This window comes from Apus apus, chromosome 6 (assembly GCF_020740795.1).
Source record: "Apus apus isolate bApuApu2 chromosome 6, bApuApu2.pri.cur, whole genome shotgun sequence".
NCBI lineage: Eukaryota > Metazoa > Chordata > Aves > Apodiformes > Apodidae > Apus > Apus apus.
Window position 1 is genome coordinate 9,311,642 of NC_067287.1, and position 23,404 is coordinate 9,335,045.

Sequence of the window (23,404 nt, forward strand, 5' to 3'; positions counted from 1 at the left end):
ACTGACATTCATTCACACATCTAACAGAAAGCATGAAACATGACCCAATCCCTGAGAACAAGGCTTCTACCCTTATGGTCTTCTTATACTGGATGCACCCTGTGGCTGCCCCAGTGCTCCACTCAGTAACAGGATGCTTTGGGAAGGAACAGTATCTTTGGCCTGATGCTGTCCTTATCTATATAAACTTTGGAAGCCCCACCAGGAATCAACTCTAGACTTCTGCAGAAGACTTTTAGAACATGTATAGGCTTTTCCCAAGTTAGTTACATGCATATAGCTCCAGAAACACCTGGTAATTTTATCATGGATCACCACAGAAAGACTCAGGTTAGGTATTTCTACTTACTCACTCCCTTTCTCATCCATCCATCCATCCATCCATCCATCCATCCACCCACCCACCCTTCCTTGACTGTCCTGCTATGGACACACCTTCAGCTCAGTGGACTGGCCTTGGCTCATGCAACCAGTGTACCAGGCAGCCTTCACAAAATACAATTTTTAAAAAGCTGGTGTTACAGACATGAGACCAATTCCACTTTTTCTACAGGCATATGGCTTCTCTGGCCTTCTCTGCTTCATATGAACTTGGCTGAGTTTTTCATTGCCAGATTTATCATATCCAGAGCAATATTTATGTCCCAAAACTAAATCTGGAATATTCTGTATTCTCTTGTTCTGCAGCCAGTGCAGTGAAACAACTCTGCATTGCTTTCCAAAAAAGATGCTTCTCCCATGATGTTTCATAGCAATTCCAGTCCAAGCCAGAGAAAGTGACATTTCTCTGCAGGTCATGCCTGTCTCCTTTGTCTGCAAAACTATTTGCTGATCTATTTATTTTGGCAATTTCAAGTTCAGATATTTTCCGTAAGCTTTTCTCTCATGCTCCTCCTACTGTTGTGCAACAGGACATTGAACTCTCTAGGATAACCACCTGAGTTTAAGGACCAAGTCGTCAGCTGGTGTAAACTGGCAATGCCAATAAAGCCCTTGGAGTTGCTCTGATTTACACCAACACTGGTTATTTATTTTCTCACATATTAGCCTTAACACCTTTCTACTAACATACCTAATATTTCTCATATGATCATTTTTTGTTGGAAATATGCTCTCATTGATTTTATAGTACCAAACACAGGAGAAGAGCTCACTATATAAATATATAGAGACAATTCATTACCTGACCGTTATTTACACACATCTAGAGAAGAAAAGATCCAGAAGTCATTTGCAGTATTCACATACTTGCCACTTTCCTCTCTGATGCACACACTTTATGTTGAAAAAAATTTTGCTTACGGGCTTCTGAGGGTCCTGGCATCTCAGGCACAAACAGCAAGGGCACTCTGCTCTGCTTCAGGGCTCTGGCTGGGCAAAGGCCTTTATCTGACATTAGGGAAAGTTATTTTATTTGATTAAACGACCCTTCTGTCTTTCTCGATCCAAAATAAGTATCTAAACTGCAGACAGTGCAAGCACCTCAGTAGGAACTACTGAGAATAGAAAGATTTTGTTTCTGTGTGACGAAAACCAAAGTTGAATGATTTGAAAACTCATTTATTGCTCATCTAAGCCACAATGTGTTTCTGCTGCTGTAAATCTCTCTCTTTTCCATCCTTAATTTGTCTATTACAGACCCATATACCCTCCTCTGAGTTTATACATGTTTGGTGGCACAGTTGTTCCCAACATACCAGCACGAAGAAACCACAGTTATCACTAAAGATGCCATTATAGCAGACACAGGAACGAATTCCATCCTATTCACTCGTCATTCTGGGAACTGTACTAGGATCTGCACTGGGTGACTGCAGTCCCTGCAATACGAAAAGCTCAGTCCAAGTCTTTGCAATGAAATACTAACCCTGGGGGAATGCCATGTGCAGAGATTTTTAATAGATCGTATTTCTTCTCAGTGCAAGAAGAACGGGGAAATGTCATTAATAGAAGAAGTAGTAATTAATGTTATAATTAACACGTACACGAACAGCACTGCTCTGCCACATCCCTCCACGCAGATGCACAATCACGCCGTCCGGGTTTGTTTGTGGTTTTGCCACCCCGCGCTCCTCACGGCGCCAGGTTAAAACGCACCGTTTTCCGGCCCAGGCCCCAAGCGGTGACGCCGCCGCGGTCCCCGGAGTTCCGAGCGCTGTCCCCAGTGCCCGGGCCGCGCTCAGGGCCCCGCGAGGCCCCGCGGGCTGCGGGGACCCGGGAACCCGCAGCCCCAGCTTCCCCGGTCCCGCTCCCGTGAGGGAAACCTGCGGCAGGGACACGGCACAAGCCGCCGGGAAGCACCAGGGCGGCGCGAAAACAAACGAACACCACCACCACAACAAACCAAACCGAACCTTTTTTTAAAAAAACAAAACAAAACAAAACACACAACAAAACACATCAGGGCACCGAAGCCCTTTCCGGAGGAAGGGCTGCGCTGCGCAGATCACACGGGCTCCTACCGCCCGTCCCCTCACGGCTCCATCCGCTCTGCAGGCACCCTGCTCCCGCCCAGCACGCCTCACGGGCAAGCCTGGCGCGGCGGGGCGGCCCGTGCCTGCCCCCCGGTGCCCCCCGCTGCCCCCCGGTGCCCCCCGGTGCCCCCCGGTGCCCCAGCCCCGCTGCCCGCTGCCCCTGCGGGGCGCTGCGCTGCGCTGCGCGGGGCGGGGCCTGGCGCGGGGAGGGAGAAGATGGCGGCGGCCGAGTGAGTGCGGGCGCGGCGGTGGGGCGGGCGGGCCGGCGCAGCGGCAGCAGCAGCGGCGGCGGGCAGGGGCTGTGCGAGGCGCGGGGAGCGGCCGGGCAGCGTTCCCCCGGCCCGGGCACCCCCGCGGGCGGCGGGAGCCCCCGGCAGCCTGCCTCGGGGCCGGGGCGGCGCCGGGCCCTGCGGCCGCCGGGCTCCGGGGACGCAGCGCAGGCGGCCTGTGGCCCGGCTGGCCGTGCCGTGGGGCAGGGCAGGGCAGGGCAGGCGGGTGAGCGAGGGCACGGCGGGCGCCCTGTCCCCCCGGGCGGCGGGGAGCCCTTCTGCCTGGCCGGGGGCTCCGGCAGGCGGGGCTGGGTCTTGCGCGGCCGCCGACCCTCCGCGGGGGTCGCTGAACGGGCCCGGCCCGGGCTGGAGGTGCTGACGCCGGCCTGAAGGGACCGGCTTGCTGCCCGGGAGGGTGGGACTCCTCGGAGCCGGGGTATCCGGAGCAGATCGGCCGGGAGAGCCGCCTCCCCCGGTGCCCGGAGCAGTGGGGTGGCTTGCTTTGGCGTTGCCTCGCAGCAGACAGATGGTTTCTTGTCATTTCACCCTTCTTGCCATCTCCTGCGCCGTGCTGCTTAAATAAATCTTCTCTTCCTTGGCCCCTGCTAGACTGTGTTGTTCCTGACGTGTCTGTGTAGCCTGAGAAGCTGTATGTTACACACGGCAGAGGCTCTTCGTGAGCATGAAGAGCACTGGGAAGCACTTGCGGGGCAGATCTTCTAATTAGAAGGCAGTTAAGTGATTAAGTGCTTTGAAAATGTCTAGGGTGATAATTTAGTTAACTTTTCTGCGCAATGCCAGGCACTAGGTGGTTGCCTTCTAAATTGTACTTAATGTTCTTGCATGGTATGTTAAAAAGCTTGAGTTGGAGCCCTCATCCACCCAAGAGGGAAAGTGCAACTGAGACTTCGTGGCAGCGCCAGGCCTGCAGGTTTCAGTGGGTGTTACAGTTCTGAGTGTGCATTCCCAAGAGAGGAAGGCTCAGCAGTAGTTTTGGTTTAATGTCTGAACTATTCCCATCTGAGCGGAAACCCTCAGTAAAATACAAGGCTTAAAAGGAGAGAGGTGGTGTCTCCTCTGGTCTGCAGGCACGCTAGTCTCCCAGTCCAGAAGAAGGAGGTGATGTCTTCTTTAGAGATCTTAATTTCTATCTTCATTAAAGGTGACTACAGTAAACACCTTTGCCATGCCTGAGCGTTGTGAACCCAAGCCATCTGAGACACTGAGCAGTCTTTGCACAAGTGTTGGTCACCTTGCTCCATTCCCCCACTGCTTTGTGGCTTGCCAGAAGGTCTCAGAGCCAACAAGTGGAGAACATTTGGAAACTGGGATAAAATAAATAGGAACAATATGCGTAGGGTGAGAAACCAGGACGGAAACTACTGCATTCTTTCTCCTCAATATATGTTCATGATTACAAATAATGCAGACAATCGGTCATGCAGCAGAGATCCTGTGTTCTTAGGAGGACTCTGCTGCTTCCCCAAACTGCCAGCAGGATCAAAACTTCTGTTCATTTTGTTTTGTCTCTTGGAACTTTTTCTGAGTGAGGGTGGGTGCTGCAGCGTGGCACCGCTTCTTCTGTGGAGTTTACCTGTAGCATCTTAACTGGCCTGGATGTATTTAGCTTTCCTTTAGGCTCCCAGTCAGCAAAAGTGAACTCTGTGCCCTCTGCTCTGCTGCTGTGCTTTCTGAGAGCTTCCTTGGGATGTGCTGCAGCTGGGGTGGAAGGGAAATCGATGTGTGGTTTTGGCTCCCCTTGTGCCTACGTGGCCTTAAGTAAGAGTTAACAGAAGCTGGCACCAGTTGGCAGTTTCAAATTTAGAAACAATGTCAGGGCTTTTTAGAAATTTTTCCTTAAGTTCCATGTGGCTGACCTGCCTATCAAAATTGTTGTTATATGTGAACATGGCACTGAATTTGTGTATAACAAGACTCTTGATGGACAGGTGTTTGAAAAAAGGGTGATTGGAGTGGGATCTCTGCCATTCCTGTAGTGCTGGCAGAGTTGCTCGTATAGGACACGACCCAGTGCATGGGCAAGGGGAGCTTCATTTTCTCTTCCCTCTCAAGTTCTTTTGTGCCTGGTCACAATTACGGTTTATAATAAAGTATGGCAGTTTTCACCAAGAGTGTTACTTTGGTAAATATTTCTCTGTGTTGAGAAGACTGCTCTGGTTTGCTGAGTTGTTTGCTCTTACATGAGGTTACAAAAAGGGATGCTCTGTGAGATTGCTGAAATTCTGATGCCATCCTGAGATGTATTTCTCAGATTTTACTTTCCAGTTGAAAAATGTTTCCTGAGTCTCTTCAGGAAGAGAGATCTATGAACATCTGTGGCTGACTAGAAACTGAGGGCTGTGTGTATTTGCTTCTGAATTACATAATCTCCAGTTGTTGCTTAAAGGAGGGGAGAAAAACAATTTATTGTTACTGCAGAGCAAGCCCTTCTTCCATCTCCTTTTTTCACCTCTGTGGTTTCACATTTCTAGCTGTCCCATCCTGCATTTCCTCCTCTCCTGTCTCCACATAGACAAAATCTATTTGTAAAGCCTGTTTTCTTTTTTGTGGTTGTTTCTGCTCTCAAATTGCCTCCTCAGAAAATTCAGAAAAATCGAATACCTATATTTTTTAACCCAATCTTCAATTTATTTAGGAAATATATTGAATGTTTCTTATGTCTGTATTTTTCACTTGTTTTTTAAATTATTTTTCAGGGTTTGGCTATCTCCTGATTGAGGAGAGTCGAAATACTGGTTGCAAGTGAACCCTGTCAGCCTATTGGATGTCCCTGAGAATATAAGAAGTCATGGCAGAAAACGATGCAATGCCAACCTTACCAAAAAAGTGTGGCCCATACATTTCATCTGTAACCAGTCGTGGCATGAATTTGGTAATTCGTGGCATAGTGCTGTTTTTTATTGGCGTATTTCTTGCATTAGTATTAAACTTGCTTCAGATCCAGAGAAACGTTACTCTCTTCCCCCCTGATGTGCTCACAAGCATCTTCTCCTCAGCCTGGTGGGTACCACCTTGCTGTGGCACAGCATCAGGTAAGTTCAGTCATGTATGTATGCCTGGCTTAGAGATGAAAGGGTGGATAGGTGATTTTGTAGTTACAAAAAGCCATTATCAAAGTTGTGGAGGATAAAAAATTATCTTTCATCATCATTGCCCTTCTTGAGCTGTTACTGTCCTTCTGATCTCCTGTGCTTGTGTCCAGAAACTGTTGTTCCCCTGCCTTGTTATATTGTGACGTTGTTAGCAGAGCATAACTTCAGTTTTATGTGCTGGATTAGACTAACAAATTTAACAGACTTCAGAAGATGGTGCTACTTGTAACCTTGAGGCTGGATTACAGGAGTGTGCTCTACAGGCACCACTTGAAAAAGCCCTGGAAGTGCCAGATGGTGCAGTGCACAGTACCTTGTTCTGAGGGTTTGTTTGAGGAGACAACCCTGAGTTCTGCTCCCGTTTGTGATCCTGCTTTCCATTTGTTCTTCATTCCGGTTCGAGGTATTGCTTCAGCTCCATAAAGCTGGGAAGCCTGAATACTTCTCTGGAGTTGAGGCCAGGCATGCAGTTGGCAGTTGTAGACATGCACTGCAGAACAGAGCACCTTGTTTAAATTAACGTATTGAGTTGGATGATGTGAACATGTTCCATTTCTCCTGTGGCTGCATAGGGAGTTGAGGCTTTTTCGTGTGTAGCTAGTTTAAGTGAGGTGTCTACTGTAGGTAGTAAGAAATATCTTTTTCTTCTTTCATCTTCAAGTACTTCATGTTACAAGCCTGATGGAATTTTGCTTTCTACTTGGCTCTGAAGATCACTGACCCAACAGGACAGTTTTATGCCAGATTCTGCTTCACCGAACCTGTACCGTAAAGGCAGCATATTCCCAGAGGTCATCATAGAATCACAGAATTGTTTGAGTTGGAAGGGACCCTGAAAATCATCTAGTTCTGACTCCCCTGCATGAGCAGGGACACCTCCCACTAGATCAGGTTCCTCAGAGCACTATCCAACCTGGCCTTGAACACTTCCAGGGATGGAGCTTTCAAAACTTCCCTGGGCAACCTGTTCCAGTGTCTCACCACCCTCACACTAAAGAATTTCTTCCTAATGTCTAACCTAAATCTCCCCTCATCTTGTTTTAATCCATTACCCCTTTAGTAAGATTAAGAAACTTAAGTTTCTTGGTATTAATATGAGTCAATAAACTAGCTTTTGAGTTGGAATCACTGTTTTGCTAATGGTAATATTTAAGTCTTATTTTTTTCCTAGTCATCTAATTACTTTCTTTCTGATACCTTGTTGAAATAATACACCCCAAATGTCACAGAGGAGCTTGATTCAAAAGGAAAACCTTCAAATATCTCTCTGAACCTGTCAGTTTTGTTCTAATATGGAAATGCATCTGGTGTATTATGGTGGCTGTTACATGCCTGCCCCATCTGCTTGTTGTCTTAGTCCTCTTTCTGTTCTCCTTCTGAGGTTGTGGATTAGTTATTGGGTTGTATGCTGCATTTGCTGTATTGTTTTCTGTTATACTTTGAACTGATTGTCTTAACAAACATGCTTGGTAAAGGTTTGATCTTTTTCATGTGGAGTAGCAGGGACTGAAAGGAAAGGATTGCAACTTGCAGCAGCAAGGTCTGCAGGGTTCACTCTAACCTTTGCACTGTCAACTGTTGGGTTTGTTTGGTTTGGTGGGTTTTTGCTAGTGAGGGAGAGGCCCCACGGGTGGCTTGGGTAAGAACTGAAAAAGGTCCCCCAGCTCCAAAACCAGAGAGCCAAGGAGCCATTAGAGAGACAATGGATGTGCCTCCGCGATTAACATATGAACGAACTGCTGTAAGACCTGAGCAGAGCAAGCAGGGGAGAAAGCTGTGCAGAGGAGAAGATCTCAAGGTTGATGAGGAAGAAGGTGCCTGAATAGAAGGCAGGCCATGGCAAGATGGCAGGCTGTCCCCCTGCAATCATGGAGGAGCACAGTGGAACATTCCCTGAAGGCGGCAGGAGGGACAAACGTGGATTTGCAGCCCATGGACTTGAACTGCAGCCATGGAGGACCCTGCATCACTGTTCCTGAAGCAGCCCGTGACTCTGTGGGAAGCCCACGCTGGAGCAGTTTGCTGTTTTTCCGCGTGGGGAGGCAGGGGAGGACTGTAAGGAATCCTTCCTGAAAAGGAAGAAGTGGCAGGAACCACCAGACTGTGAACTGACCCTAAACCTCATCCCCATCCCCCTGTGCTGCTGGGGGAAAGGAGGGAGAAACCAGGAACAAAATTATTTGGGCCCAGGAAGAAGGTAGGGGTAGGGGTAACATATGTAAACACTTCTCTTTGTGTTTTCTGTGTCCTGTGTACATTTGATTAGTGTGAGATTAAATTATTTTTCCCCAGGTTGAGTCTGTTTTGCCCATGGCATCAATCAGTGAAGAACCCTCCTTATCCTTCGTCTCTAACCACAAGCTTCTAGTTGGCCTTTGTCCTCCCAGTGCATGTGTTGGGGGGTGGTTGAGTGAGCGGCCATGTGGCTGCTTTTTTGTAGTCATGTTAGGCCCAAACCAGGACACTTGTTTGCACCTTATGCTCTCACGGGTCATCTGAGAACACTGTTGGCAGCTGTGTAGCTGGGAAGGTTAGGTCTTGCCATCATCTCTGGAGAAACTGCAGGGCCTTTCTGGTTCTGATGGATTGGTGGTTCTGATGGAGAGACTGGCTTGTAAAGTGTAGTCACCTGCTAGGTATTTGCACTACTTGATCTTAAGCCACCTGATTTAAAAATATTACTGCCTTAATTGGCGTTTCCCAGCAGGAGTGATCCGTGTTGATGTGTTCAGGTTCTTTTTAATTATCAATCTTTTCTTCTCTGTTTTCTTTCCTTATCCTCTCTGCTGGCGTACATACATGGAACCTCTGTGGTAAATGCTGATAATTCACCCATTTTCTTACCATTTGTACTTGCACAGCCTTCCTGGAATTGACATGAGTATTCCTCTGTGGTATGTTTTATTATTATGAACAGAATAAAGGTATTTTGCATATTTATAATCAGGGGTGTTGGAGTCGGCTTTCAGAGAAGGCCTTTCATCCGTTACTGTTATTAGTCATCAGTTTGGCCCAATGCCTTTGGCAAGAAAATTGCTCAGGGAGGGGTTTTTTTTTTCCCTCTCCAGCTTTGCTGGTGATTTATTTTCCTGAGTCCTGGAGATCAGTTTCCTCTCTGGCAGGATAAAGAGCATTTGCCATAACATCCCTTCAGCAGCACAGCAGACTGAGGGCACTGGAGTCTGTCGTGGTGACTCAGGCTCTTCCCCCTTCCTACAGCACCAGTTTGACATGAAGCTCCTCTGTTACTCCTCAGCTGTGTTGTTAACAGTCTTTTCAGGTGCAGTTGCAGTACAGAACAAGTTTATGAAGTTCAAGGAGCATAGCCAGTCCCTGGGTTTGAAAGTCCTGACCGTAGCCTCTTGGCTTTCCCTCCTGCCTGAGCCTTTATAGTAACACTGAAGAAGAGAAAAACATTATCCTGTAACAACAGCCAAAGACACAAAATATTGATGTTACTTGTCACACTCTCCCCTTACTGAAGTGTGTTTGTTTTGGAGTTACTTAGGCCTGTATGTTTGATATGTGGGATTTTCAAAAGTCTCAGCCTGCAAGCCTCAAGTCTGCTGTTTTTGAACTACAGTGTGAGTCTGCAGATTTTGGCAGGGTGCAGAGCTCTTTCATTCCCTGCCCCTAGTTCAAATTGTCTCTTGTTTTGCTACCTCTGCCAGGTCTCTGCTGCAGGGGCTGATGATGTTTTACAGGGCTTTTTTTAAATACTGAAATAGTTTTGAAATTCCTCTTATTTTACAGTGTTTGTTTTGTACTATTAATCATTAAAAGATCTGTTTTGATAGTCAGAGTAATTGTCAAAGTCTAGATAGTCTTTATTTTAGTGAAATATTGCCAGAGCTTTAACTTCTGGGCATTTTTTCTTTCCTGTCTCCACAGCTGTGATTGGGTTATTGTACCCATGCATGGACAGACATCTGGGAGAGCCACATAAATTTAAGAGAGAATGGTCCAGTGTCATGCGATGTGTAGCTGTCTTTGTGGGAATAAATCATGCCAGCGCTGTATCCTATATGCTAACAAATGGGTTTCCACTAAAACAAAGCTCACAAAGTCAGTCATGGTGGATTGTTGTTAAAGATGTAATGTACAGCATTTTTGCAAGGGAAATGCTGAATATGTGTTAAACTGGAGGTGGTGAGTCTCGTGTCTTTTCATTCTGAAAAATCTTTTCAGCAGAAATGTCTCAATATTGGACTTTGTCTTACTTACAGTCTTTATTTTCCTTGAAAAAGTGAAGTAAGTGTGGGTAAACATATATGTGGTGGGAATTACAGAAAAGTGCTTCAAGATACTCCAAGGCCAGATGTCCCTAACACCGTAGTGAGGGGTTGAAGCCCAGTCTTAAGGTCATCAGTGAAGCACATGCACTTTGAAAAGAATGGTGAAATTTCAGGACTGGGTAATACCCAGGATGACACAAAAGGTATTAGGTGTTGTCACCCCGTGCTGCAAGTGATGTCTTGATGCAGAGGGAGTAGTTACCATTTCTGTGGTCATTCAGTTAAGAGCAATTTAGAAGTCAGTCAGTGTGTTGTATTATACTCCTAACTCTAGCTATTCAGATGCATGCTCCAAACTGGTGTCCCTTCCCTCTGAAGCAGCTGGGGGTGTGCTGGAGGACAGGGTGTGTTTTTCATATTGACTGGCACACCTTACTGGCAGTGCTGGGAGTCTTAGTGGTTTTGTTTAGTCATGCCTAGTGCCTCCTCTGTCAGGTAGAACCGGGATCTGTCCTTGAAAATTGGGTTCTTGTCAACCAATTACAAAATAGATCATCTCTGGAACTCATCCCTTTCAGTGCCAGCTCCAACACAGTTGGCAGAAACCATGGAAAAAAGTTCTGATGGCATTCTTCCGAGTCTCCTCATCTCCAGAAAAAGAGGGCAAGTTAGATGAAAGATGAGAGAGCTGGCTGAATTCTTGCTGAGGTGGCTTGGCCCTTGGGTGGGTGGTGGTGTTTGGTTTTGTTCCCATCAACCATCCTACCCAGTATGGCCGGATGAGCTGGAGCTGCCAAGGTACAGAGTCATTCCCACTGCCCCTCACAAACCTGCTGTCCTTGCCAGAGGTGCATTCATCTGGTCCTGTGGTTCTCACTGACCTGGGCTGTACCTGTTGTGCAAGCACCTGCAACTTGGCTGCTTAGAAGAAACAGGAAAATTGACAGCTTGGGTCAGATGATTTGCAGCAAACCTTCCTGCAGTTTTCTAACAGCTGTTACACATAATTCCAGGACATCTTTAATGTACTGTTTGTATTTCCTCCTTGACAGCTCTCCAGACTGCTTTCTTTTCAGCTTATTATCAGTTCTGCACATTACTGTATTTGGTCTGAATTTTGATTTTGTTTGACATTTTCTTCTGATGCTACTGATTTTTATCCTGTAATTATTTATTTCAGTTAATTGAACTTTGATCTCATTTCCTCTAGCTCTCTCTCCAGGTCATTGTGAGGAATCGGGGCAGTGTTCTTATGTTGTTAAGCCATACACTTGCTTTTAGGCTTACGAAACTTGGCAGCCTCCTTTTTAATAATCTGTTTTGGATACAAGTAGGGAGATGAATTAGTATTTCCAAAACATCTGAAGAATACGAAACACCACAAAGATAATCTGGAGTGACTTCACACTTTTACTGCAGAGTTGACAAAAGTGATTTTCAGTGTTGATTTCCATTAATGAGTTGACAGTAATGTTACCTACATTTTGTTTTATAGAAAGCATCAATATTTTTCATGTTTAGCTGAATGTAAACGAGCATGTAAATGAAACAAAATTGCAATTAAGAGTGACAAATACCTTGTATTCAGTAAATCCTTGCCATTTAGAGGAGTATGATACTTGATTTAAGATTTCATGCCTAGTTTAATGGAGGGTCAGGTAAGGATTAGATGTCCTTACTCTGAAGAGCAACATCTCCTTTGAAAGTCTATATAAACACCTGCATTATCTGGTAGGTGTATAGTCTTTTTGCTCTTGTATGGTGCTAAGACCCTAAAAATGTGAAGAAGTGTCAGAAGTTTTTAGTTTCCTGATGTACTGGCAATACTTACAAGGCTTATTTCCTTGTACCTGGTAGCTGTGTTACAGCTGATACTGTTAGTGCTGTATTGTTTATGGTATTTTTTTCTGTTGTGCCAAAATATCATCAACAGAATGAAGAAATCTGCTTTGCACTTGTATATGATATTTCCAAGCTTATCCTTAACAATCAACACAGAAAGTGGATTTTGCCAACAATATCCAGTTGTCTCTCACATTAGCAGCACTGTCAATTGGACTGTGGTGGACATTTGATAGATCACGGAGTGGCTTTGGTCTTGGAGTAGGAATTGCTTTCCTGGCCACGTTGGTGTCACAGCTTCTGGTCTACAATGGAGTTTATCAGTAAGTATTTACTCCATTAAGGTTAAAAGGTAGTCTCCTGAAACTGGAACATAAAATCAGAATAACTGAAAGGGTAGAGTTTGACATGATTTCCAGAGCTGTCAGCACTTAATTTTGAGTGTCACATAAATTGGACTCTTCATGAAAGCCTGTATGTGTTTGTAAGGGAGACTTTTAGTTGTAAATTGCTTATTTCGATAAACTTCGTACCTCAGCAACAATGTAACCTGATTTTTTAAAGTTGAACAAATGGGATTATAATCATTAAGGAACTTGCTTTGTTATTTGCTGCAAGTAATTAAATTCCAATAATACATGTCTTTTGTAGTTGAAATGTCCTAATATTTAAATTTGTGGATTTGCCTGGTGTGATTGGAAGACTTTAGATATTGCACAACATTGAGCTTAAAATTGTTTATTCTTTTCCAGGTACACATCTCCAGATTTCCTCTATGTTCGTTCCTGGTTGCCATGTATATTTTTTGCTGGTGGAATAACTATGGGCAATATTGGCAGGCAGCTGGCAATGGTAAGTTGGGGTGTCAGTTGCCTTCTAGCAAAAGTTACAATCTACATGTCATTCCTTCCTTCATATATACCAACAAGCTATTTGACTTGGGGATGTGGAGTAAGGTAGAAATCAGTAATCTTTGCTTTTTGATCTATTTAGTGAGCTGTTAGTCCTGTTACTCAGAGCACAGCCTATGGCTTTGCTCTGTGCACTTTAAGGTACATTTTTTAGTCCTTTCAGGACCAGGAGCTGAATAAGAGTTCCTGTGTATGGGGAGAAGTCAGAACTTAATTCTGAACTGCTCTCTCTCCTGCTCAGAGACAGATATTGCAGCCAACAGTGCATGCACAGAATTTAGGGAGATCAGACTTATCTGGGTGAAGTTTAAGCTAAGCTGTTTTACCACCCATTTTGTAGAAAAGTCCCCCTCATAGCAGTCTTTTTCATTAGTTATGTAAATTAATATTACTGATTTTGTCCATTTCTGTTTTTCAGTATGAATGCAAAGTCATTGCAGAGAAGTCTCACGAAGACTGAGGAGAAACCATATGCACCTTTTAAACAGGAAAATAATCTGACAAACGACTGTCAGAGGAGCATAAGGAACATTTGACTATGAAATTGCCAAAATGCAATTTTTTTTCCTTGAGTGGTATACTTTACTGCAATCTGTGATTGCTGCTCTATAGAAACCTTGATGTCTGATTTTGATTACTGTGAAGTTACAATAGTATGCAATACATTTGACAATACTGGTTCAATTATAGGATTCTCTTCCCCAAATGGAAATTGAGTCTGCTGTAAGCTCTGGGTCTGTCCCTAATGTTGCAGTGCCAAACTGAACCTTTGCACTACGTTTCTGTACCTGAAACTTCTGCTTCACTTTATCTTGAAAGTTTTGAGGATTTTGTTCTTAATAGCTCAGTGAGGGACGGGGGATTCCAATTTAGGAATGGACATCTTCTGTTTCCATGATGATAGCTTGTAATATCTTTATGAAATTAATGGAATACAGGTGAGCTTTGATGTAGTGAGTAGCTGATTTCTGCCTTTTAACAGAGTATCATTCTTCTTGCTCACATCACAGGTGAGGAGACTTAATATGGACTGTATGGGCTGTTCGTGTCATTCCTCTGTGGTACATGCCTAGTATCACAGGATCCATAAGGGGAAGCCGAGGCTGGAAGTTCACTGTTTTTTCCCCTGGTGCAACCAGTATATATGTTTGCATAGGAATTTATGTGGACCATCATCAGATGTGGGCAGATTCTAAAACAACTTCTGATGTTGAATAGCAGGATACAGTTGGGGTCATTATTGTGCAATTCGCTAAGCTGACTTGTGTTGATCCCTTATTAAAAAAAAAAAAATTATATATATATCTTAGGGAGCTTTTACTGCAAAACTTAATTTTGCTGGACTAAATCAGTCACGACTAGACAGTGTCATAAACCTCTCCATTACCAATTGTTATTCTTGATAGTTCTTGTCTCCTACCTGTTGGTAGGGATCCACAGAAAGAGGCAAGGCTGTATTTTAGATATTGATGTAGCCCTTATGTCGGTGACTATGGTCCAGGCAACCAGAAATGCATTTGTTCTCGTAGCAGTTTTCTGAGGTAGAGAAATACTGTCACCCCTGTTTTACAGGTGGCTGTGCACAGAAAATGTGATGGGACAGAGAGGTGAAATAGGCTGTGTGCCAGTTGGTCCTTAAGAAGAAGGATTTTGGTGTGTGATGCTTACTTGGGGGCATACATGGAATTTCCTCTTGGCTTTGCAGCACCCTTTTAAGACCAGGAGATAAAAGAACTTGTGCAAGAAGGCAGAAAGCAGACTTCAAGAGGACACTCCTAACCTGTGCCAGCAGTGAATTTGGCATGGGATGCCTCCACTTCGTTTTCCCCCTCCTATCTCTGTGTTGATGATGTTTTAATGTGTTTGTTTTCCTTTTTTTGTCTCGATGCACTATTTTTTAAATTTTCCATGAAAGGTTTATGAGATATGTTACAGTCACCTAGGGAGGCTGGAGTTTGTCCAAAGAACAAATAGATGTTTAGAGAAGTTTTTAGTAATAAATGTGTGTATGCATTGTACACAAAGCTTGAAATAGGCAACTCTTTTTCAATCTTAATGCTAATCTCTAAGTCTGAAAAGTATACAATGGAGTGCTTCCAAAAGCATTGTGACAAAAGAGGTGGTCACAAAGTGAAAATTTCATGAATGGGGAAGTGTAAAAACAATAAATAAGGTAGTGATCTGTAAAGAGCTTGGTTCTGCAGCTCCACAAAGTTTCATCACCTTACTGTGATTTCATGACAACTCTAACACCTGCAGCAAACTTTCATTGGGCAATGTTTTCGAGATGTGCTTTGCTTTAAGCAGAGGTAGAATATATGTAAGTGGATCACTGACTAGAGATTTTGTTTAATCAAACCATACAGCAATAAGAAACATTTTCTTAATTAAACAAATTGTTGGGGCATGAACTAAGGGTCAGTTTCTTTAGGCAGGCTCTGGCATTTTACTGAAGAAGGCCTGTTAGTGACTTTTAGGTCACTTTCTGTACAGTATTTGGCCTTGACCATCTTCTTGACTTAAACGAAAGGCTTCAGCTTAGCTTGCAGTGTGATGAATCCCTCTTGAATTAGCAGGGCAGGAACGGCATAAAATTTCAGATGTTTCTTATCCTAGCTGTAGGGAATAACATGGTACATCAGTAGCCAGTGTGCTGACTTGGGAAACAATTCACTTGCATCATAACCAATAAGTGTATGCAACCAGAGATGAGCGGGTTTTATTATTCACTTGGTGGTAGAACTGCTTTTATCTGCTGGTCTAAATATTTACACAGAAGAAGCCTTGTGTATGTTAAAATGTGCAGTATGTGAGAAGTGGTTATTGTGCATCTGTGGCACCCACTTTACAACACTTTGCACTTAGATTCATCTAAACCTGATCAGACAATGCTGTCTACCAACTTCTTTTAAATTTCGTTTTGGAAATTTTGAGCATGTTGTGCAAAGGCAGCAATCATCCAAAATAAATTTGGGTGGAGTCCTTTATTATATGTGTTTTATTATTTTTCTTCTTCTTTGACTAAAGTTGACACAAGGTTCACATCTTGGATGTCATATATTTTCAAACTGCATTGTCATTTTATGGCTGGTGTGTTCAAAACCTGAAAAAGGTTCATGATGAGAATGCTGACACAGCCTTACCTGTAGTGGTGTGAACATACTGCTACTGTATAGCATGTAATTATAACATTAGAATGTCTGTAAAATGTTGCTCAATAGAAAATGAATAAGGTATATTTTAGATACAAATTTATAAGCACTATAATCTCTTCACTAATTGAACATTGTAAGGTCTATGCTGTTTAAGCTGGCAAATTGCTGTTAAAAGCAACATATGCATTAAATACAATTACAACCTTGTTTGATGGGTTTCTTCTTTCTTTAAGAAATGATACTGATTTTTAAAATAGACTAAGTTGCCTCCTATCAGAAATCTCATAATAATTTTGACTGTTGAGCTGCCATATTGGTTGCACAAAACACCTGTCTAGAAATACTAAGAAAGAAGCAGGCAAGATGAAATCAGCAGTGATTCTATCATAATCAGTATGCTGAGCAGCCTTGGAAAATCTGCCCTTTGGCATCTGCAGTGGGAATATTTGAGCTGGGGGAAAATAAGCCAGATAACTTCAGCTCCAATACAGAAAACAGAGATTTAGATATACATAATCTCTATGAATATGAAAAAAAAACAACAAACCATGAATGGCAGGGAATCCCTTAATATGTTTATATTTATTAAAGTTCTGGTCTGGAGATGAACTGAATGTTATTCTGGTATTCACAGACTGTCCATTTGCAGTGCCCATCACTCTGTCTCAAAAAAGATGTAACAAATAGAAGTTTAGAAATGTGTAATGAAGAAGCTTTCAGGCAGAGGTGAAGAAAGGGTGGGGAGGGAAGTTCATTGGTGTTTGAGGTCCGGTGCCCACAGCAGGACAGCAAAAGTGGGAGCTGGAAAGAGCACAGGGAGTGAATGGAAAATACCTGTGTTTGTGTTGGATAGAGCAACCTCTGGCCCAAAAATCCTAACTCTGCTGTCAGAATGCAGAGTCCTGGGCGTGCCAGCTGTCTGACCAGAGGAATTAGAGCCAAGGATAGCAATGACCATAATTTTACCTCGTCACAGCAGTAAGATCAGTGAGAAGCACACTGGCAAAGCTGCTTTGCTGGAGACATAACCCCTCTTTCATCTGTAGCTTCTCTGTGAGAACATTGCCCTCGGGGATGGAAACTTCAGGTCCTTCCTGCCTGTGCTCTGCCCAAGTGTGTTGAATGGAATGTTGCCTGTTTTGGAGAGAATATTCCAACCACTGAGCTGCCAGGCTCTCAAAACAAATTTTCTGCCTCCCTTTATAACATAGTTGCTGTAAGCAGCTTGAAGGAGAGTAAACAAAGAAACTTTTCCTCTGTACTTCCCTCTGCCATCTGGCTGGGAGCTGCTGCAGGGTCCTGTGGGCATACACCAGCCTTCTCTTTTTATCTCTCCCAGCATGTAAGGAAGGGGCATAATTTTACCAACTGTGTCACCCTGGAGATTTTGCATATGCTTTTTACATTTTGGAGCCATGTTACCAGTAGTTCCTAATGGTAATGGATGAATATGACCTGTGGAAATGATGTTAAATATCAGATACAATGCTTATAAAAGCATATGCACAGCTGGGCAGAGGGAATGTGTGTCTTGCCGTGGGAATAGCTATCTAATGCTTTTAGTTTTGATGCCAGTACTAAATGCAAAGCATGAGTAATTTTGGAGCTTAATGTTCAGTACTAAACAGTAAATGAAAGGTCAGTCCCACATGTTAACTGTCATGGAATAGTAAACACTACTTTAATTGCTTCATGCAGCCAGCTTGGATTTTTGGTGTGTCTGTTGTCATGTTTTGAGCAGCATGGTCCAGAGCCTGTTTCTGATTACCTCCCCCCAGTCAAATGACAAAGCCTCAAATTACAGGATAAAGTTTATGCCTGGGTTTCTCAGACAGCATACTGGGAGTTTGTGCTTTGAATGCTGAAAAGCCATGTAGAGGAAGACATAGATGTAATTTCTTGATCTGGGTGGTGCCGAAATCTAGGTTGAAGTGTATTTTACATTTTCTTAAGTTTTTCCATTCTTGCTGTTTGTTTCTGAAGTGCAGAAGTTTAACAGCTCTCGCTGCACACATATGTTGTTTTTTAAGCCTGCCCAGCACAACATCCAATAGGAAACAACATACACAAATAAGAAAGAATATAAAGGGACAGGGCTGCTGTTGAGTTTCCCCAGGCCAAGCCAGTTGGGGGCTCAGTGGTCTCTATGTGCATATGTGTCAGACCCACAACCTGCAACATCTCCAGATCAAAGTTCAAGGGATTTCTTTTCTGTACTGGCAGCAGTTCTGCCTTGACTTTTGCACTTAAAAACCTCTGTGGAATGTCCACAGGTATAGCCATAGGTCTCCTTTTTATGAATTTGTTGGCAGAAATCCTGAAATCATGCCTTTTAAGCAAATATGGCAAAATATTTGTTGAAAGAAAATCTGCATTTATAAATATGTTGTCTGAATTCACAAGGTAATTCTGCTATTTCTGTTCTCTGATTAGCTCAAAGCAGGCATTTTGTTGCGTGAGATAAACCAATGTTTCAGATATTTAGTAATGTTTTTGGTAAACAAACTTCAAAGCAAGATTTGTTTCATGCAATTATTCAGGGCAAATGCGTGAACAGAAGAGAAAGCTGGGAGGAGTAGGGAAGCTTGCAATAGGGAAGCTCTAACATTTTGCATAATGTTGCAAGAAAGAAAAAGATAATAAGTGATCATTCTGATTTTCCCAGGTCATCCTGGCTTTCAAAACAAGAGGGTAAGAGAAGCCTTACAAAAGCAATACAGTTGTATTGATTTGTTCTGATCTTCAGCTGTTCTCAAAAGGCATCACTTTATTGGCCACAATCACCAGTGTTTTAACTGATCTGTTTTCCTCTAACCCAGCTTTGCCAGTTGTTTCCTCACTGACTTGGAATGGCTGGGGTAAGCCTGGCCATGCCACCAGAAAATTTGTTGGAAAATGACTTCAGCAACTTGCTGAAGTTGACTTTGAATTTGGTGAGAAACTGGTGATGCTGCTCTGGGCACTTTGGTCAGTAATGGTGAGGTAAAGGTGAGGGGTGTGACTACCTGGTGTTCAGGTGGGGGTGAAAGTCCCTGTAAGGACATTAAGTGCATAGGTCAGTTACAGGTTCTAACAAAAAGCAAGGTTGCCCTGCTCTACAGACAAACATTTCTTGTCTTGAGTGGTGGGTCCTGCCATCAGTGTGCCAAAGAGGGAAGAATATGCTTTTTTCCTCCTCCTTACTCTTCCTTTGCAGAAATGTATAGGAGCTCAAGCTAAGGACAGTTAATCCCATTCTTGGACCCAGGGCTATTTATAGGCTGGCTTAGCACTGAAAGACTCCACTGCTTTCTTTTTAAAAACAAATGGTTGTTCTGTGCTGCATGTCAAGTGCAATCATTGCTGAATGAACTGACATGCAAAGCCAAGTCTCAGCTGCCCTGGCTTAGCTCCATCCATTTCCCTGGGTATGTGGCAGTTCGTGCTGGTGGGGAATTTGGCCCACTGGGTTTGAAAGGGATTAAATTGTTCAGACCTCACTTCTTTTCTAATGTGATACAGGTAAAAAAAATCCTACATTTGTGCAACAAGTAAGAGCAGCACACTGTGGAATCTGCCTCTCCCTCTGCTCTTTCACCACTGATGAAAACTCTCATCATTTTCTGTGATTTACAATGTGTGCTTTTTATATGGTATATCAGCTCTTCAGGAGGACTGGCTTAGGAGAATCAGATCTGGCAGATCAGATTAATAATGATGCAAATGCAAAATGTGGCCACTGATGAGCTTGTTGTCATAAATGCATGCCATGATCTTGCATTTTACTTATTTTTGTGTCCAGTACTCTGCTTGTAGGAAATTCAGCTGAGGATTTCTGTTGGAGCTCTGCCTGTTCTGATTAAACTGGAGAGAGAGAAATAATACTGCTTTGTGTGGTTTCAGACTCCTCTTACCAACCAGTTTCCTCAAATGAGTGTAACAAGCAAAAAATGCAGCTGGAGTAGTGGCTTGAAGAAGATGAATTGAAAGGTCCTGAAGAGTGATGTTTCAAGGATGTGAATCGAGGTAGTGATGTCACTGTGGTGACAAGTGGTATAAAGAGTGACAGACATGTAGCATTGTCTAAGCAATAAATGTAGAGATGCAGTTTTAAGAAGTAACAAAGCTGGTAGAAAGTGAGACAGGTACCCATTCCTGGAAACATGGTTTGGGAGTTTGTTCTGTAGACTTTGTTCATTGCAGCCGGTTCAGGGGATGAACTCTGGGACAGTGAGGAACAGCAAGATAAGTGGTCACTGGATAAGCTGGCTCAAAATAAAAGAGATCTTGGATTAGATGTCAGGTCAAAATGCCCACTACAAAGACAAATACCAATGGCATTTGTATAGTCCACACATACTGGCTTTTTGATTTTTTTGAAATGTAAATTTATAAAGGAGAATCACCTTTAAGTACCAAGGGGCTGACAGAGATATCACAAGTTGCATTTGTGTTCAAAGCTTAACCTCCAAATCAAGGAGCATACCTAAAGGCAAGAGGAAGAGTTGGCTTTTTAGGCCCATGTGTGCCACTCTTAAGGTGCCTTTTTGAACCCCTAGTCCCTGGATTTGGAGTGATTCTTGGAATCTGGAATCCACTGGATTTCACCATTCTGGATCAGCTCACTGGTAAATGAGGATGATGGTGTACTCCCACAACCTGTGTCTTGCTCTGTGGTCCCTCAGTCTGCTCCCAGGAAGTAAATAAGCTCAGCCAAGGCAGGAGCAGTTGCCTGGTCTCCTCCGTTCCATCACAGCACTAGTGCACATGTCTGTGCAAAGGGAAGGCCTCCTCTTGTCAGCAGTATTAGCTTCTCTTGCCTTCCACTGATCATGAAAGTGAGGCACCAGAGATGCTCTGCAACAAGAAAGGGATCCAGAAACCCCCTCAGCTCATCAGGAAAGCTTCAAAACCATGAAAGGACAGTACTTGTTTTCTGGCATCATCTGAACCAGCTTTTCATGGAATACCTACACTTTGACAAACTGTCAAACTTCATGATTCCTAAGGTCACAGAAGCTGATGAAACCCAGAGGGATGTGGTGAGATTGGTCATGTAGCTGCTACACAGCAGATTACTATGGGATGTGACCTAGCAAAGGAACTGCAACACATCTCCTGACATGTCTCTTGCACAGCTGCTGTGAGCTACCACTGAGGAGGGACATAGACACCTGACACTTGTATAGACAAATCTTTCTGGGACTTGATACTCTTGTAATGCTGACTGATGTTAAAGGGACTTAACGGATAGGAAAAGCTGCTAGAAAATTGTTCTACTCAAGCTCAGATAAATGGTTCTGAGTATCTGCTGTGTGCAATGAAGATGAACACGTGTTCATCACTTTGACATCTCTTAAATTAATAAGGCCCATTCATTCTGCTCTCTAAAATTCTTGAGAACAGTCTCTTACTGCCTGTTGCACTGTCTCTCTGAGATGGTTCACAATGTTGTTTATCCTAAGCATTGTCACATTGTACTGCTGATTAAAAGATAACTTCCAACTTAATCTTCCTATGGGAAAAATACTTTAGATCTTTTTTTCCTGCCCTCCTTCAATATAAAGCTTCTCTTAATCACGCTACTAGTTTTAATTAAACCTGATGACCTTTTGTTAGGAATTCTAATGTAAAAAGGGCTGATTAGTGCCCAGGCACAACACCTCCTTTTAAAAAAGCGTGTGCATTTTATTCTGACAGCCCATTAACATCTAACATCTATACCTCTGAACATTTACATATGTCCTTAGCTTTCAGGATGTCTTCATCCAGTGGATGTGCCTGAGGCCTGACATGAGTTGTTAGGTGCTGCAGTCTCTGTTCCTGGGAGCAGAGCGTGGGTTGGTTTGAAGCATGGAGAGCAACGCCAAGGGTCTGCCCCGTGGCTGGACCTCGGAGGCAGCTGCGAGCAGAAGATGGAAACCCACCTTCCCTCCTTCATCCCCACCAGTTCAAAGGAACCTGCCAAAGCTGTGCTCAGATTCCAGTGATAGTTGTACAGTTTTGCTTTGCAGTTACGTGAGTGTTGAGAGGGGAAAAAAAAAAAAGTGGTTTCTTTTCAACACCGTCTTGTCAAAATGCCAAATGCTGCTTGTTTTTGATGTTTTCAGTTACTGTTAAATAATAGTCTTGCTTCTGTCACAGCTAATGTTGACTTGAAGGCACTTGTGCATTTCTCAACTCAAATGCTAAGCAGACAGGCGTGGGTCTTGACAAATATTTTCTGGGCTTGCCCAAGGCAAGTAAAAATAAGCTTCTACTTAATCGTTTGTTTTAAAATTCAAATTGGTGAAGTAGGCAATTAAAAAAATGACAATTTTCATCAAAATTTGCAAATTAAATGTCTCTTTGCAGTCAGAGCGGGTTCAAGAATCTGCAGTAGATAATTGCTATTTGAAATCAGTGAAGTATCCAGCATTTTAGGGCTGTGAGGATTGTGGCTGTTCTGCCTTAGTAAACCTTGATTGATTTGGTAAATAAGCATTTCAACTTCTCTCTTTAAAATAAATAAGCAATTTTATTGCTTTATTGCTTACCTCTGTATGGGAGGTAAACAAGCTCTCAAGCAGTAGCCCCATAATAACAAGAGCCCAAGTGCCATCTGTCACAGAGAATTTTGTCCCTTTATGCACAATAGCCTCTTATAGCATTAGGTCCATTGTAGGTTAATTGATTAGCAGAGATCCTCCTTTCAGTTGTTCCTGCTTTTCTTCACTAAAGGACCATATCGCTCATCTCCATTTCCTTTTCTCTCTCCCATATTAGCATACTAATCACCCTGAACTCCCACTGCTAAAAAACTCTATCTGTTTTATACTGGGGGAGGGGAGGAGAAATAAACTGGCATTTCCTGAGAGATTTACAGATGCTCTTTTCTGACGGTTGGAAGGGAGGAAAAGAAAAGAAGAAGTGGTGGCAGAGGTGAATAATGCACTGTGCTGGCTCTAGTCTGCCAGTGAAAGCTGAGACTATAGCCACATAAATATTAAACACATTTGAGAAGCACTATTAAAATAAATATCAAAGACAAAGTTGCTCACACATCTGTTTCTCCTCAAATTTTGCCACAGTGCTCTACATTTGTTTTCTCTCCAGCTGTTAACACCTGTCTTTCTGTCAGTGGTAATAATGCAATTTTAGGTGGGCTGCAGAGGTGACAGTAACATGAAAGAATTCTCTGGTTTTGATATGAGAAACTCCTTTTTTCAAAATGAAAAAGGTTTCTGTGAACAGAGATACATCCTTGTGATAATCCTTCAGAACAGTGTATGGGGTTTTCTTGTTGTTTTAGTTCATTTTTAATGAAGCTACAGAGAGTTAGACTTGAATTGCACAGCTGAACTTGAACTAGATGAGGGAACCTACAGTGGGCAGCTCCTGCTTGCCTTTGTAGCTCTTTTTTATTGCTGACACACAGTCAGAAGGT

The 23,404-nt window shown here is 43.3% G+C and overlaps 1 protein-coding gene across 3 annotated transcripts; it reads left to right on the top strand.

Annotated features, from left to right (window-relative positions):
• Window positions 1–2,596: 2,596 nt before the first annotated feature.
• Window positions 2,597–22,834, top strand: INSIG2 (insulin induced gene 2). 3 transcript variants are annotated; one of them, XM_051622908.1, is made up of 6 exons: window positions 2,597–2,704; window positions 5,461–5,796; window positions 9,748–9,872; window positions 12,090–12,256; window positions 12,686–12,785; window positions 13,263–22,834. In XM_051622908.1, exons 2-6 carry the CDS (start codon window positions 5,553–5,555, stop codon window positions 13,302–13,304), a joined length of 678 nt encoding a protein of 225 aa, XP_051478868.1. In that variant the 5' UTR covers window positions 2,597–2,704; window positions 5,461–5,552; the 3' UTR covers window positions 13,305–22,834. The 3 variants fall into 3 exon arrangements, with proteins under 3 accessions (XP_051478868.1, XP_051478869.1, XP_051478870.1); XM_051622909.1 differs by lacking the exon at window positions 2,597–2,704 and adding an exon at window positions 3,353–3,476; XM_051622910.1 differs by lacking the exon at window positions 2,597–2,704 and having other exon boundaries at window positions 5,551–5,636; window positions 13,263–16,206.
• Window positions 22,835–23,404: the final 570 nt, after the last annotated feature.